We start from the raw sequence: 14,706 nt of genomic DNA, 5'->3' as shown, positions 1-14,706 counted from the left end.
CATGCTTATGGACACAAGTAGAAAATGCTGGGGCTGCTTTTCTGCTTATTAGAAAAACACATCCTGGGAGCTGAGGGTATAGCCCAGTAGCAGACCATCTGCTTAGTGTGCATGAGGCCTCTAGTTCAATCCTCAGACCCTCCACCCCCCCCCCAAAAAAAAGCACAAAAAGAAAAACACATCCTACCCTTCTGATTTGAGAACAAAATTTAACCCACTTAATCTCTGACGATACATTAGTCCACTTCAATAACAAGCCTGCTTAAAGAGGAGAGAGAAGGTGTGTAGGGAAGAGGGGAGGGAAAGCACAAGGTGCACACCCTGACACCTGCGGCATGCTGTCTGCACAGGTTACTGAGGAAGTGAAGCCCGCCCAGGGTGCAGGCATGAGGACTCACAAAGCCCTGTGGAAAGGAGAGACATGAATAAACTCCAACAGCTGGCGTTCCCAACCCTGTTACAACCCAGAATTGTGCTTTTATTTCTTTTTTTTGTTGTTTTTTGTGCTACTGAGATTTGAACTCAGGGCCTCATGCTTGCTAGGCAGACACTCTATAACTTGAGCCACTCCGCCAGCCTTGTGCTTTTATTTCTTAATATAAACTTGACAATCACCTGGGCTACCTGGGTTCATACTAGATGAATGACCTTAGGGAAGTTATTTAATCACTTAGTACCTCAATTTCTTCACCAGTAAAGTGGGGAAAATAAAATCTACTTCAGAGTCTGAGAATTAAATGAGCTAGGGTACGCCAAGCTCTCGGTAAATTGCCTAGCACATAGCAAGCATCCAACAAATGTACACCATGAACAAAGTATATACTCCAGTATCATTAGCTTTTATCAACGGCTGACTCTAAGATCACTAATTAGCAAAGTTTCATCCACTAATTGGAAGTCTGACATCTAGTAAACAAGCAGCTTGTAATCCAGAACCAGTGATTAACAACTAAGGAAGAGCAAAGTGTGTTCATCAACAAAGAAATTACATTTGGGTCAATCCAACACTGCTAACCCACTCAGACAATCAAGTCTAGGAGAAAATCCGGGTTATATAAAATACTTCAGGTAAAGATATCATCTGTCCTTAGGGACAGTTTTCCAATGGATACACAGGAAGTTCATTTTCTTTCCTGGTGCTTTCTGTCCATTACAACCACACAGCTGTAGTGTAGTTACAGCTCCCAGGCTCAGTCCCTGTCTCACCTCAACCCACTTTGGGATGATGAAGGTCACCAGCTGCCTAGAGGGGAAGAGGAGACAACTCACACCCTTTCCTCTTATCTGTAGAGCCAGAGATCCCACCACTCCTAAGAATGAATACTCATCCGCTCTTCACTTGGAATTTCTACTTATTCATCTCTAACCCAATGCTTCTTGGAAGAGAAATCAAACCCAAATATCAATCATCCTCACCCATGAGGCCTTTGTTTTTCTTAAACGGAATTAGGAGACAACATACGATTGTAGACAGAAGGAAAAAAACCATTAGAAAATCTCAAAACGCTGGTGTGCTTACTTGAGGAATGAAGGATAAGGAAGTGAGAACTTGCACAGTGAGCAGAGGAGGAGAGAGACTCTAGTCACAAAGAACAGGTGAAAATGGTAGAAAGGAAAACAGGCAAGCCAGTGCGCGGCATCAGGGAAGAAGAACAAGATGGCCGTGGGATTTACCCTAGTAGGAATGACCTCCTTCTCCTCTACTTTCTCCTTTGCTGTAGATCACCCTGCCCCAGCTAAGCTCTTCCTCTTACTCCTTCCCTTGTGTGTGTTTTGGGGCCAGTTCCACAAACCAATAGCACATCCGGACTTTCTGGCAACACTCAATGACCTTGGAAATCTGAATTCAAGGAACATTAGTATGGTGGTGGTATGGTGGCAATGGCCCACAAGATGTGGAGGAGCTAGAACACAGGCTTTGGAGAATGGCCTGGAAAACTACCCAGAGAGAATCTGAACTTTTCTTCTTTTTCAAATAGGAAATGAATGCTAGGATTCTAAAGATACTGAAATTCTACAATGGTGAGCATATTAGAAACAGCACACATATTCTTATGCACTAAGTAATATGTACTATGGTTATATCTAGGAGTCAAAGGATTTAAGGTGAATTTGAAAAACACTATTCCTCCTCCTAAGTAAACTTAACCACTTACAGTATATACAAATGTCAAGTTCCACTCCAAGGAGGGAAAATTTTTCCATGTGATACAGCACTTAAGAGACAGCTTTATTAATGAAATGAGACTTCACCTGAGACCTTGAAATATGAAGTTTCTCCAAAGAACAGAAAGCATCATATTCTAAGAGCAGAAAATTCTCCCTCTGTCCCCATACTTTTATAAAATGTAAGAAGGTTCTTCTATTTATAATTTAGTTTTTGTTTAACTATTAATAAGTAATCTAAGACCAGTTTTCAAAATGTGGTATTTTTTCAATGTATAAGATTTACATCCCTTCACACACACACAAAAAGTATTTTATCTTCATATCATTTTCTCTAGTAACAGTAGCTTTATTTCCTTCCTTTTAATACTTTTATTTCAAATACTTGGTCCATCAGGGTCACCACAAACCATAACATCCTTCCATCATTCCATTTTCTCTGGGAACAAAACATATTTTCCTCCTTTTTTCCCCATGAATCACTTGGCTAAAAGTGGTGGTTCTACCAGGTATCCACACCAAGGCAGAAAATACAGGGCAATACCAGAAGGAAAAGCTATGCTTACTAACATCTGGAGTTTGGTGCTGCTTACTAAAGTTGCTCATCTTTAATTATGAGCCAAAATTACCTTTGTCTGTTCACTGTCTGGGTCTTCAAGCCAAGCATAAGGGTCACAGATTTTATGTCCATGATAATCCTGTACCTGTAAAAGACAAAAGGAGGTGTTAGGTAATTAGTACCTACACCCGGCTAAAATTTGTATTTTCTAATGTAATGGAGAAATAAGAAAGGGACAAATATACTAATTGGCTCATTGGCAACACGTCTGCCCAAATTACCACATGAACCAAAGTTGGCAGGTTCTCAAAGGTGTCAAGCTACTCTTCATGAAAAGAATGTTTTAGCTGGAGAAGGAAGAAAGATGAAAGGTCAGAATGGGAAATGGCTCAGTCTGTACAACACAAAACAAAGGCCTGCTGCAGTGCTAAAGAAACTTGAAAATGTGCTGTCAGGGGCAGAGCACAGAGGACACAATACAGTGGGCATGCATGAAGGGCGTGCCTGGAAGGGAGCCACCACGCACGTGCTTACGTTCCTCTGCTGCTCAGCTCGTTCTCAATGAGAAAGCTTCGCTAGAACAGCAGATGGTCAGTCTTGCCTTTATGTCTAAATTGCCACAAAGCAAGGTCCCGATATGTAGTATGCAATGATTCTATTGCCAGCTTACAATGCTGACTTCCATGCAGTGAAGGCATTTTTAATCTAACACCCTTCTTCCTTTTTATGTACTACAACTGCCCTGAGAGTTGAAGAAATAAGATTGCTTTGAGTAAAGCACAGTCTGGCTGAGGGAACCTCTTAGAGCTCCCACCTGGGGAGTGTCTGATTGCACAGATTCCAGAGCCCACCCTCAGGGACCAGTTGAGGGAGTTGGAAGGAACAAGTGGGCCAGTTTGTCACCACTCTCCAGTAAAAATCACAGCAAACCTGTCCACATCATACTGTCAAGATTGATTCAAATACCGAAACCACACTGACAACATCTTACCAATCAAGTCTGTGAATGGCCCTAACATTCTGGTTAAAGCTCATTGTATCAGACTGTGGGGAAGATTACCTCTATCTCAGATGAAGTTTTAATCTGTCTCCTTCTTGCTTTATTTTAAAATACCAGAAAATAAGGGCTATTCCCTAAGGAAACTCTCCTGAAAAAGGAACATGTGAATACTCTTTCTAGTGCTACTCAAATTCCAGCATGGTCACTGCCAAGTGAGACCAATCACTCTGGCTTATAACACCAGTCTTTCTATATCTGTTCTCATGTGATGCCACGTGAGAGAACTCCTGAAGTATATTATTCTCATTATACAAGGGAACTAAAACCTCTCATGATGGGGCTTCATAAAATCACCAATTTTAATCTTTAACACTCTCAATTTTAGTTGATCATCACCACTGAATGAAAAGTTTTTTATTCTTTTCTTCTCATCTGCCAATATTTTACATTTTACACACCTTGAAGTGACTCTAAAACGACTTAAGGTAACAACTTTCTTTTCCTTGACAAGGTAGAAATCAGAACAACTTAAAGTTGTGAAGGATCTTCCGATCTTTTGTTTTGAGAAGCAACAGTAGGCACAAGACTGGGCAGTGCCCAAGGCCATCCATGTTTAGAGCCAGACCTGGGATTAAAACAATCAGCCATCCTCAGGTAGAGACCAAACACTTCCTCCAGACATACTAGAAATTTATATTTTCACAAGGAAGTGGAAAAAATTAACTAGGAATCTCATTAATTATATAAGTAAAGGTGTTACCAAGTAATAGACCCAAAGAGATGACTGCTTACTGAACATTCACAAACTCGTAAGGGGGCTGTTGATATTGCTATTTTATGAATTACGAAATGCAATTGGGAAAAGTTAACAAAGGCAAAGGCCAATGGATTTAGTGTTTACACAGAGATAACTGTGAGTTAAATATTATGCCACAGATTTTATCCACATGAACTCATCTGATCCTCACAGATGAGGAAACTGAAGCTGGAATGAGCTAAAGCAACTAGCAAAGGTCCAAGAGTTAATAAGTGGTAGGTGTGTAAGCCACCTGTAGCTGACCCCAAAGCCTATGGATTCAACTTCCTGCTCCATCAGTCAGATGAGCCAGGCCAGGTGTAAAATAGCAGGTGTATAGCTGGTCTCTGACCCAGAACCCACTACAACGGGCTGTCTCTTGAACAGTGTTTACCTCTAAAGAAACAGCCCTATCTTCCCAGACCCCACACTACCATCTAAGGCAGACTGAGGTCAGTTACTGAGAAGATGTTTTAAACAGAACAGGCAAGTGATGCTTTCAGACATTTTCAAGTCAATCCCAGAAGTCAAAGCCCACACTGTCCCCCTCATTTTTTCTTTTACAAGACCATATCCTACAAATGGGGTTGTCCCATAGCCATGTCCCTTCAGTGCATATAGTATCTAATTCTTCCATCTGATTTAAGTTTGCAAACCATTCCTCGCCTCCCCGAGACAGTTTGAGAGTCCTGATAAAGGGACTGGACTACTTAACCCTTTTCTATATTTTTCTCATACCATTAACAGCTTGCCCACTGTCTTCAGGATAAAGTGCACACTGGAACACATAGTCCATCTCCTTACCCAAGCTTACCCATCCATGGGTAGTCTGATCACAATGGCCTTCCTGCCATCCTACAAATGGGATTTCACAACTGTCCAGGCCTACATAACTATGCTTTATTTCAGTCTCAAGGTCAGGAATGTTCTTTCTCCCATATCTAACTGGCCAACTCCTAGGCTCAATTAGCAAGTATCTCCTCCAAATGATGGAAATTAGTCCCATCCTTTTCTGTGTTCTCCTCTCACCCGGCACTCTTCTGTAAGTGTGAGCCTTCTGTAACAGGCCTGAATTTCCTGACAGCAACAGTGATAGAGAATGTTTAATGGTACTGCACAAGAAGTACCATAGTTTCCAAATTTCTGACCAAGAAGGCAGAAGTTCACATTCAGCAGAAACTGTTTGAAAGATGCTGGGGGGATGGGGGAGTGGGTAGCTACCCCACTTTCCAGCACATGCTAGCGAACTCAGCCTCCAAATCAAAGGCTGCAATTTAAGCAAATGCATCAGTGAAGCCCAAGTCTTAGTAACCAGAACCCTGCTGCAGGAAAATGATACCTGTGTAGGCTCTCAGGGACAGCATAAAACACTGTGGGAGCCACATGGGACAATTTACACTCCCTCTGCAAACAGACTAAGGGTTTTCCTGGGTTCCTTGGTGAGAAGGAACTGCAGGGCCTTAAAATCCAAAATATCCCATCTCCAGTCATTGGTAATGTTATTATGTCTTCATAAAACCCCTACTAACCCTTTCAGGAATTGTTAAAGGTTGATAAAGGAACTACAGAATTTTGGTACCCAGAATGGGTAAAAACTTAGTTTCTTAGAAACACCGCCCCCCTCCAAAAAAGGAAAGCCCTGAAACTATACTTATCAAACAACAGAGTGTTAGTTCTTTATATTATTATCTCTCTTGAAAACTCAAAGATCCTCAAGAAGCAGAATCAAGAGAGTTACAGGTCTCCCCATCTGGCACACAGCAGAGGTAGGCTGTCAGTGAATGACTGACAACAGTCCTCTGCAGAAGAAGGAAGCCTGATAGTCCACATATGGGGTGGGGGAAAGGAGGACTGTAACAGCTTAGAGAGATTCCCAAAGACACCCAGCCAGTGAATGACCAAACCAAAACCAGCACTCAGGTCTTCACACTTAATCCATCCCTCTTTCCCATTCTAACAGGATCACTTTACTCCCATACACAAAGAAAAACAACCCTTTTGACCTCAACAAGAGAGCTTCTTGGACTGCTAAGGTAAATTTAATAAGCAAGCAGCTGTACAGACTGAGAAACATGGTTACCAGATGGCCACCGGTCAAAGAAACTATGAATTCATCAGAGACACTTACAAGTCTTCACTTAAAACAGTATGTCCTCTCCTTTACCCCAACATAAGATGGCTTCAGAGTACAGCCTTTCCTGGCATAAACTGAATCAAAGTAAACAGAAAAAAATTGCAAGTGTTTTATACAAAAATAGTTTTACTCTACCTTAAGTAATCTGAGAAATTTGGCTATTGGGTCAAGGATCGTGACCATAATGTTTGGATCCGATCCAGCTACTAAAATATCAATCTAATTTTTACACATACAAAAAGGTGTCTGTCCAGAATTTCACCCACTGGATCTGAATAGTTACCCTGAGTCCTCTACAGCTTAGGTAGTTAACTCAGTAGGCAAAACGTACTCCCGGTGAAAAAGGCCCATCCCTTTCCTTTCTTAAGAAAACTTATGAGTCTGGCCACACTACACTGCTCCGCCTTCCCCATTGCTCTGTCCCGTTCCCTGCACCCCCACCCGCACCCGGCTCACAGCAAGGCCGGCTTAAAATGAAATGAATGAGCGTCAACTCAAAGGACTTCAGAATTCCAAGTTTTAAAAGTTTGCTTTTGTCTTTACATCTTACATTTATTTCACACGAACCCCACCAGCCAAGACTTTCTCCTACCACCATATTTAAGCGAGAGGCTCCTCCAGTCAAAGGGCAGTGACACCCTCTGTCTTCCCATTGCCTTCAGGCGCCCCTGTCTCCCGGGCGTGTGCCCTTGACCCCACTGATTTCGGGAAGGGCCCAGAGGCGCTGCCGGCGAGTGACGGCCAGCCGGGCCCCCGCGCTGGGGAGGAGCCCCGCGCCCCCGGCCCCATTTCTTGCAAACAAAGGCCGAGGAGGAGGACAGGGACGCCGGGGGCCGGAGGCTTGCGGGAGCCGGCTGCAGGCGGCGGCCGGCGGGGCGGGCGCGGCGCGGCCGGCAGGGAGCCGGGTGGGCGCGGCAGGGGTACTCACGGCGGTCTCGTCGCGGTACACGTCGGGGTACTGGAAGGACAGCATGGCCGGGGGCGGGTAGGGACGTGGGGGGACGCGGGCTCTGGGAGAGGACGCGAGGGGCTGGGCGGGCGGCGGGGCAAGGCGGGGGCGCGGGCTGCGGCCGAGCGGCGGCGGCGGCGGCGGCGGCGGCGGACGGCTGTCGGCAGGCAGGGCGCGCACGAGCGGACTCGGCGCGGCGCGGCGCGAGATGTGCGCCAGGCAGGAAGGAGCTGTCGGCGAGGCCGAGAGCCCCTCCCCGGCGGGCGGGCCCAAACGGCGGCAAGAGGGAGAGAATTTGCCGTGCCGGCGCCACATCGGCCGCACAGCTCCCTCTGCAGGAGCGCCGGCCGCGCCCGCGCCCGCGCCCGCGCCCGCGCCCGCGCCCGCGCCGCCCGGGCGCATGGTGGGGCACGCGGGTGACGCGCCTCGTGCCTGCGCCCGCGCGCGTGCCCGCCCCTCCTCCCCAACAACCAACCTCAGGCTTTGCCTGCAGACCTTCCCCGCCCCGCGTAGGGCCGGGAAAGGGAGACTCGGTCTGTGCCCCTGCGGTGGCCTCATTTCCATTGCCTGCCACTCTGGGAAGAAGTAATGGATCTTGATAACCATGAAGGAAACATATCTCCCTCCACCCCAGCACCCCTGGTGGACGCCGGGTGGTTCGGCATCCAGATTATGAAAGCTTTTGGAGGTGTTCTACGAGCAAGGGATGAGCCTTTATTTGAGATTTACTGATGGAAAAGGAACCAAGGAGGGAGCATTGCGGATTGCGAATCATCTGGGGTCTTTTACTCATCCTGCCGCTCTGCTTATGTAGGTTGAGCTATTGCTGATCCTGGGGAAGGAGTGGAGGGATGCTTGACCTCAAACCCGTAAAAATTTAACAGTTACATTTCTTCGTCCTTGGGCTACAGATGGTGAGGGTTCTTTTCTTGCTTTCTAGACCACCCAGAAGATGCTTTGCCGCCCTGATCATCAGAGCTGTTGTGTGTGCCTAGTGGGTTTCCTCTCCCTGGCTTCTTACACGTCCTGGGCGAGGGCATGGGTGTGGCCAGAAAGTCCTTCACATCCTGAATGTGGATATGTAACAATTGTACGTGTTAGTCTTTCTGTTTCTCTCATGTTGTTGTCCCCAGTTCGTGTCTCATCTGTAGTTCAGTGCTTGTGTTCACGGTGAGATGTTGAATGATGCCTTCCCATAGCTGTTCCCAGACTCCTCTGTTGACCATCTGAAAAGCCTCAATTCTAGAACTCGCACTGTCTGTGCTGAACAGTGCAAACACACACAGAGGCTGAGGACGCGGACCCTACAGCCTGCTGTTCTTGATCCCGGTCACCACCCCAGCCAGGGACTGTCAGGCGTTGACCCTTCCTGCCCCTTGTGAGGGGTTCTTTAGGAGCATCTTGGGGACACTTGACCCAAGAAGTTTCCTAATAATAGCAATGTTTATTGGGTGGTTTTTAAGTGCCAGGAAATTATTTAAACTTTCTGAGATTAAAAAAAAAATCTAATAGTTTGCCCAGCACAAATAGTTTTTTGGTTTTTTTTTTTTGTAAAGGCCATGGTGGCTCTGGGAGATTAGGAGGATCGCGGTTTGAGGCTAGCCTAGGCAAAAAACAGTTAGTGAGACCCCCATTTCAACCAATAAAACTCAGTGTGGTGGTACATACCTGTCATCCCTGCTAGGAGCAAAGCATAAATAGGAGAATGGAGGCCCAGACCAGTAGGGGCAAAAACACAAGACCCTATTTGAAAAACCCAAAACAAAAAGGTCTGGAGGATGGCTCAAGTGGTAGAGCACCTGAAGTTCAAATCCCATTACTTCCCCCCACCCAAAAAAAAAAAAAAAAGCTAAAATTCAAACTTAGACTGATGCTGATGCTCATTCTTAATCACTCTGATGGCCTTCCTCCTCAGAAATACCTAAGATGGAAAGTATGGGAATTGCGGTACCCAAAGGACAATATCCCTTCCAGCCAGCCATCTAGGAGCCCAGCTCCTCTGGACCTTGAAAGCTAAAGGTGTGTGTATGGCACAGATGTAGTGGTCTACCCACTGCAGGTTGTCTGCTCCTGCACTGTGGTGGAATAGAAGAGGAGCGCATTCATTCCCCTCCCACTGTATGCTTCCTATGTGCCAGCTTCTTGACATGTGCTGTACCCTTTAATCCTTGTGACAAAGCCCATTTTAGAGACGAGGGAGGGAAATCCCAGCAGTTTTAAAGCAGAGCCAAGACAGAGCCAAGATTCAAATTCATCAATTGACTGCAAAGTCATCCTTACCCATAAAAGTGAAGAGAAAGGAAGTATTTGAACCACCTTAGCAATGAAAATACTATATTCATAATAAAAACCGTAGCACTGCTTTCACCTCTTCATTATAGACTGTTTCAGGGGAATTATAGAATTAATACCAAGAATTCATGCTCTAACCTAGAACATCTATTCCCAGAACCTTCGACTTTGGGAGGGTGGGGTGAGAGGTTGGGGTTTGGGGCAGTGGCAGAATGAACAATTGACTACATCACAGTTGACTAACACAAAGGGTCATCTTTGAAGGAAAGCATCCAAATGCTTTTAGAAAGCCTAACCCGGAGGTTTTCTGTTGACTGAATCAACCATGACTTAATCAGTGAGCATGCAAGGGCTCTATAATGGCATTCTATCTGTTTGCATCCAGCAACATTTTCACACCTCTTTCTGTGCTCTGTATTGCAAGGGACTGCAAGCCTGCAAACTACCTTCCCTAAACTCCCTTGTTATTGTGTTTCTGGCCAGGTTCTACCAAAGGAAGAAAATGGAGATTAGAGGAGGAGGAGAGAAGACTCTTTCTTTTGCTTAGGTCTCCCAATGGCAGCAACCTTCAAATTCTTGGTCTGATGCAATAGCAGCACAGGTGGGGCAGTGGGGTAGGAATGGGGACCTTGGGCCCCAGACACATCTGCAGCTAATTCAGCCATTTCAAAGGGACTGTGGCTGCACAGCTCTTGTAGAATCTGTGAAGCCTAGCTTTGGGCTTCCTCTGTGTAGCGGCAGTGCTCAGAGCAACACAGTGGTGCAGGAATGGTCAGCAGCTTTGCGTTCATGGGGTCTGTGTGATACCGCTAACCTTTCCCTTCTGGGGCCTGAGGAATTAGAGTGGCTTTGGCTGTTACTAGTGTCTAGATAGCACAACCTTTCTTTATATAAATCCACTTGTATAGCAGATTTCTTACATTAAATTCTGTTTGAAATACCTAGCATGGCTTTTTTTTTCTAATTTGACACTTAATAACCATGAATATGAGAAAGAAGAAATAGCAAGTAACATATTTAGTCTCTCTGAAGGTTTTACATACTAGAAAAATAAATCAGAGTATGAATGCCAAGATATCAAATGTTTCAAGAACAAAATGTTGTTAAAAAAAAAGTATAAAAATGACCAGCTGGATTTGGACAGGTTAAATATCATTTTGGAAAGGTTAAATGTCAAATTAGAAAGTTAGAGAATTAGTGAACTGAAGGTAACTCTAAGTAACACTAAATGCAGTGCTGAGAGGTAAGGAGAAGGAAAAACAAAAGGAGCTATGAAATATGGAAGTAGAAATAACATTTGATTACCTCTGTAGATTAAGAAAGCAAAATTCCATACTCTTTCATGGAAAAAAATGCCAAAGGATAAACATCACTACCCTAATTCAAGTAACTACAAAAAACAAAAGCAGAAAAAAAGAAAAGAAAAAACTGTACCATAAACATCAATATGGAAGCAGAGCATTCCCTAAGGAGTATCAAAAGAATGCTAAGCATGCCACTACCATCTCTTCTACTCCACAACTGGAGGATTAAAAAGAAAAAAACATTTTTATGATCTGATTACTAATTAGAGAAAGAAAAAACCTGCTCCCAAATTATTTAAAAATAACAAAAATGGTCATGCCTTGTGGCTGGATCTGATCATATAAAAGTCATGTGCATTTCTAGGCGCCACAAACAAACAATTAGAAAAAAATACATTTTTAAAAAGACCCCACTTTAATGCCAACAATGAAGCCAGGTATAGTGGTGCAATACAGTTGTGCACCCAACTACTTGGGAGGTGGAGACAGAAGGACCACAAGTTCCAGGCCAGTCCTAGGCAAAGTGGTAGGTAGAGAGATGCAATCTTAAAGAGAAAAGGGCTGGGGGCGGGGGTAGCTCAAGTGGTAAAGCATTTACCTAACATTTTCAAGGTCTTGAGTTCAATCCCCAATATCACCAAAATAATAATAATAATAATAATAATGATAGCAAAACACAATCTAACTATCTGGGAATAAGTCTAAAAACAAAAACAAAAAAATTAAAAAGGACAAGACCAGGTCAAAAAGGGAGAAATATCCCATGTTCATGGACTGCTATATTAAATATTGCAAAGAATCAATTGTCTACAAGTTGCTTTGTAGATATGATGTTACCACAGTTTAAAAATCCCACCATTTAAAAAAATTTTCTGGTGGAGCCTGACAAAGTGATTTTATAATTTATATAGAAAAATAAAAGGGTAATAAATCTATCAAGACACTAAAGCTATCATAGTTAAGATGGTATAGTACATTAAAAGGGATAGAAAAATTGACCTACGGAATAGAATAGGCAAAAACAATTGTACAAATAGAAGGAACATCCCTATGTGACTGTAGTGCTATTGTACACCAGAGGTAATAAACAGGTAAGAAGGAATTTTAACCCCCTATACAACTATTACTAACATACTAATAAGAGTATTTAAAAGCTAAAAAAGAATTTTTATTTATGAGGAAAAATAAAATTGTATATCTACCTGGTATCATACTTCAAAGTAATTTCCAGAAGGATTAAAAGCTTTAATTTCAAAAATACAACTTTAAGACATTTAAACCAAAACACAGATGAATATCTTTTTCATCTGGGGCTAAGGAAAAAGATTTTAGCATGGCACACAAAAAAAGTCACCATAGAGAATATATTGATTCATTTGACTGTATTAAGATAAAGAACTGTTAAATCCCAAAGGCTACCTAAGAGAAAGTGAAAAGCCTAGATATGAACTGAGAAAAAAGTATTTGCTATGGATAAAGATAATATTTCCTCTTGGGTTAAAATAGGAGTAAATAACTCATTAGGAAATGAACAAAAAATGTAAAATGGGTAACTTACAGTAATTTAAACACATATGGTTAATAAACATTCAAGAGATGAACAACAGTGTTAAAAATCAGGAAGGTAGATGTCATGACCACAATGAAGTTTCATTTTATACCTATACAATTAGCAAAACATAAGAAATGTGCAGTACCAAATATAAGGTAAGGTATAAATTCTTTCATAACACTGATGGGAATGGAGCAATATAAGAAAACGCCTAGTAATATCTTAAAATGTAAAGCAAATGTTAACGGAACAACAAACAGGGACTAACTCACAATTAATAACAGGAGTTTTTAATCTCTCAGTAATTAAAGAGCAAGCAGAAAACCCAGTAAAAATATTGAAGATTGGGACAAATAATTGCTAAACTTGACCTACCGTTTTTACCTGACAATTACAAATCAATTGTACATTGTTTTGAAACACAAATTGAATATTATAAAGCATCTTCAGCATCCACACCAACCATAAAGCCCGTGTTTAACACTGGCTCTGTTTTGAGACCCAAAACAAACTTGAAATGCTTCAGAGTTGAAATAATGTAGTAATAATTATTTTCCACAATGAAATTAAGTGAGAATTAATAATTAGAAGAGCCAAACATTTGTAGAAATTAGGGATCAATTTCTAAACACTCATGGGTCAAAAAAAACATGAAAGTAAAAAAGTATTTGAAACAAAATAATGAAAACCCAAACTTGTGATACATAGTTATGCAGAACTCAGAGGAAAATTTATAGATGCATGCATGCTTATATTGTAAAAGAAGAAATGTTGCATATTATGAACAATACATCCGTTTTGTGCAATTTGAAGAGAACAACAAAATAACCATCTTCATCTTAAATTAGCACAAAATAATAGAGGACAACATTGATAAAAATAATAAAAACATTGTAAGCTCAGTGTAGGGACACATGCCTATAATCCCAGCACTCGGGAGCATGAGGCAGGAAGATCTGGACTTTGAGGTCAGCCTGGGCTACACAGTGAGATGTCTCAAACAAACAAGCAAACAAAATTCGTTATATCTACTTAAAGAATCAGAACTTCCTTCTTTGAAAATCTTGATAAAATTGATAAAACTCTAGCAAGACTAGTCAAAATAAAAATGGAGAATGAAAAAATAAAGCCAAGGCAGGAGGACAGACAGACCTACAAAAGGTATGGACAAGGTGAGAGGTAGCATGAGCAACTTAAGCTAGAAAACCTGAACATTCAGGAGAAAGGAGCAAATCCCCAGAAAGCTGAATTTGTGGAAACTGACATAAACAAACACGGCATGAGAGGGACTGCAGGTATAGCTCAGTGGGAGATTGCTTGCAGAGTACATATAAGGCCCTGGGTTCAATCTCCAGCAACACACACACACACACACACACACACACACATACACACACACATATACACACACACACATACGCCACACATACCACACACACATACACACACACCACACATATACATACACATACACACACATACACACACCAGCATGAAAAAAGAAAATTATGGATAACCACATCATGAAAAGGAAATGGATGCTTATCTCACACTATATATAAAAATTACGTAAAATGGATTAAAGACTAAAGCATAATACCTGAAACTGTCAAACTACTGAAAGAAAAAATAAGGGGAAACTCCATGTCATTGGTTTGAGCAATGATTTTTTGGATATGACCTCAAAAATATAGGTGACAAAAGCAAAAATAGACAAATGAGACCACTTCAAACTAAAAAGCTGCTGCATGGTGAAGGAAACAATCAACAGAATGAGTGAAAAGACAACCTACAGAAGGGGAGAAAATGTGACCATATATTTGATAAGAGGCATGCACCTGTAACCCCAGCTACTTGGGAGGCTGAGGCAGCAGGATCACGAGTTGAAGGCCAGCCTGCAGGATTGGGAGCATAGCTCAGTGGTGGGTACTTGCTTAGCATGCTCAAGGACCCA

General features: G+C 42.5%; 1 protein-coding gene across 2 annotated transcripts in view; it reads right to left on the bottom strand.

Annotated features, from left to right (window-relative positions):
• Prep (prolyl endopeptidase) overlaps nt 1-7,695 on the bottom strand; it is a 119,036-nt gene extending 111,341 nt beyond the window's left edge. The window contains exons 1-2 of one of the 2 annotated variants that reach the window (XM_020184652.2): nt 7,584-7,695; nt 2,796-2,870 (exon numbers count right to left, since the gene is read on the bottom strand). In XM_020184652.2, coding sequence (XP_020040241.2) covers nt 2,796-2,870; nt 7,584-7,628 — 120 coding nt within the window. In that variant the 5' untranslated portion in view covers nt 7,629-7,695. Of the gene's footprint in view, nt 1-2,795; nt 2,871-6,649; nt 7,052-7,583 lie in introns of those variants that run through there. The other variant, XM_020184653.2, reaches the window with a different exon arrangement.
• Between the last annotated feature and the right edge of the window lie 7,011 nt (nt 7,696-14,706).

Source organism: Castor canadensis, chromosome 1 (assembly GCF_047511655.1).
Source record: "Castor canadensis chromosome 1, mCasCan1.hap1v2, whole genome shotgun sequence".
Lineage (NCBI taxonomy): Eukaryota > Metazoa > Chordata > Mammalia > Rodentia > Castoridae > Castor > Castor canadensis.
The sequence above is the reverse complement of the archived record's forward strand: the minus strand, read 5'-3'. Positions and strand labels throughout refer to the sequence as shown.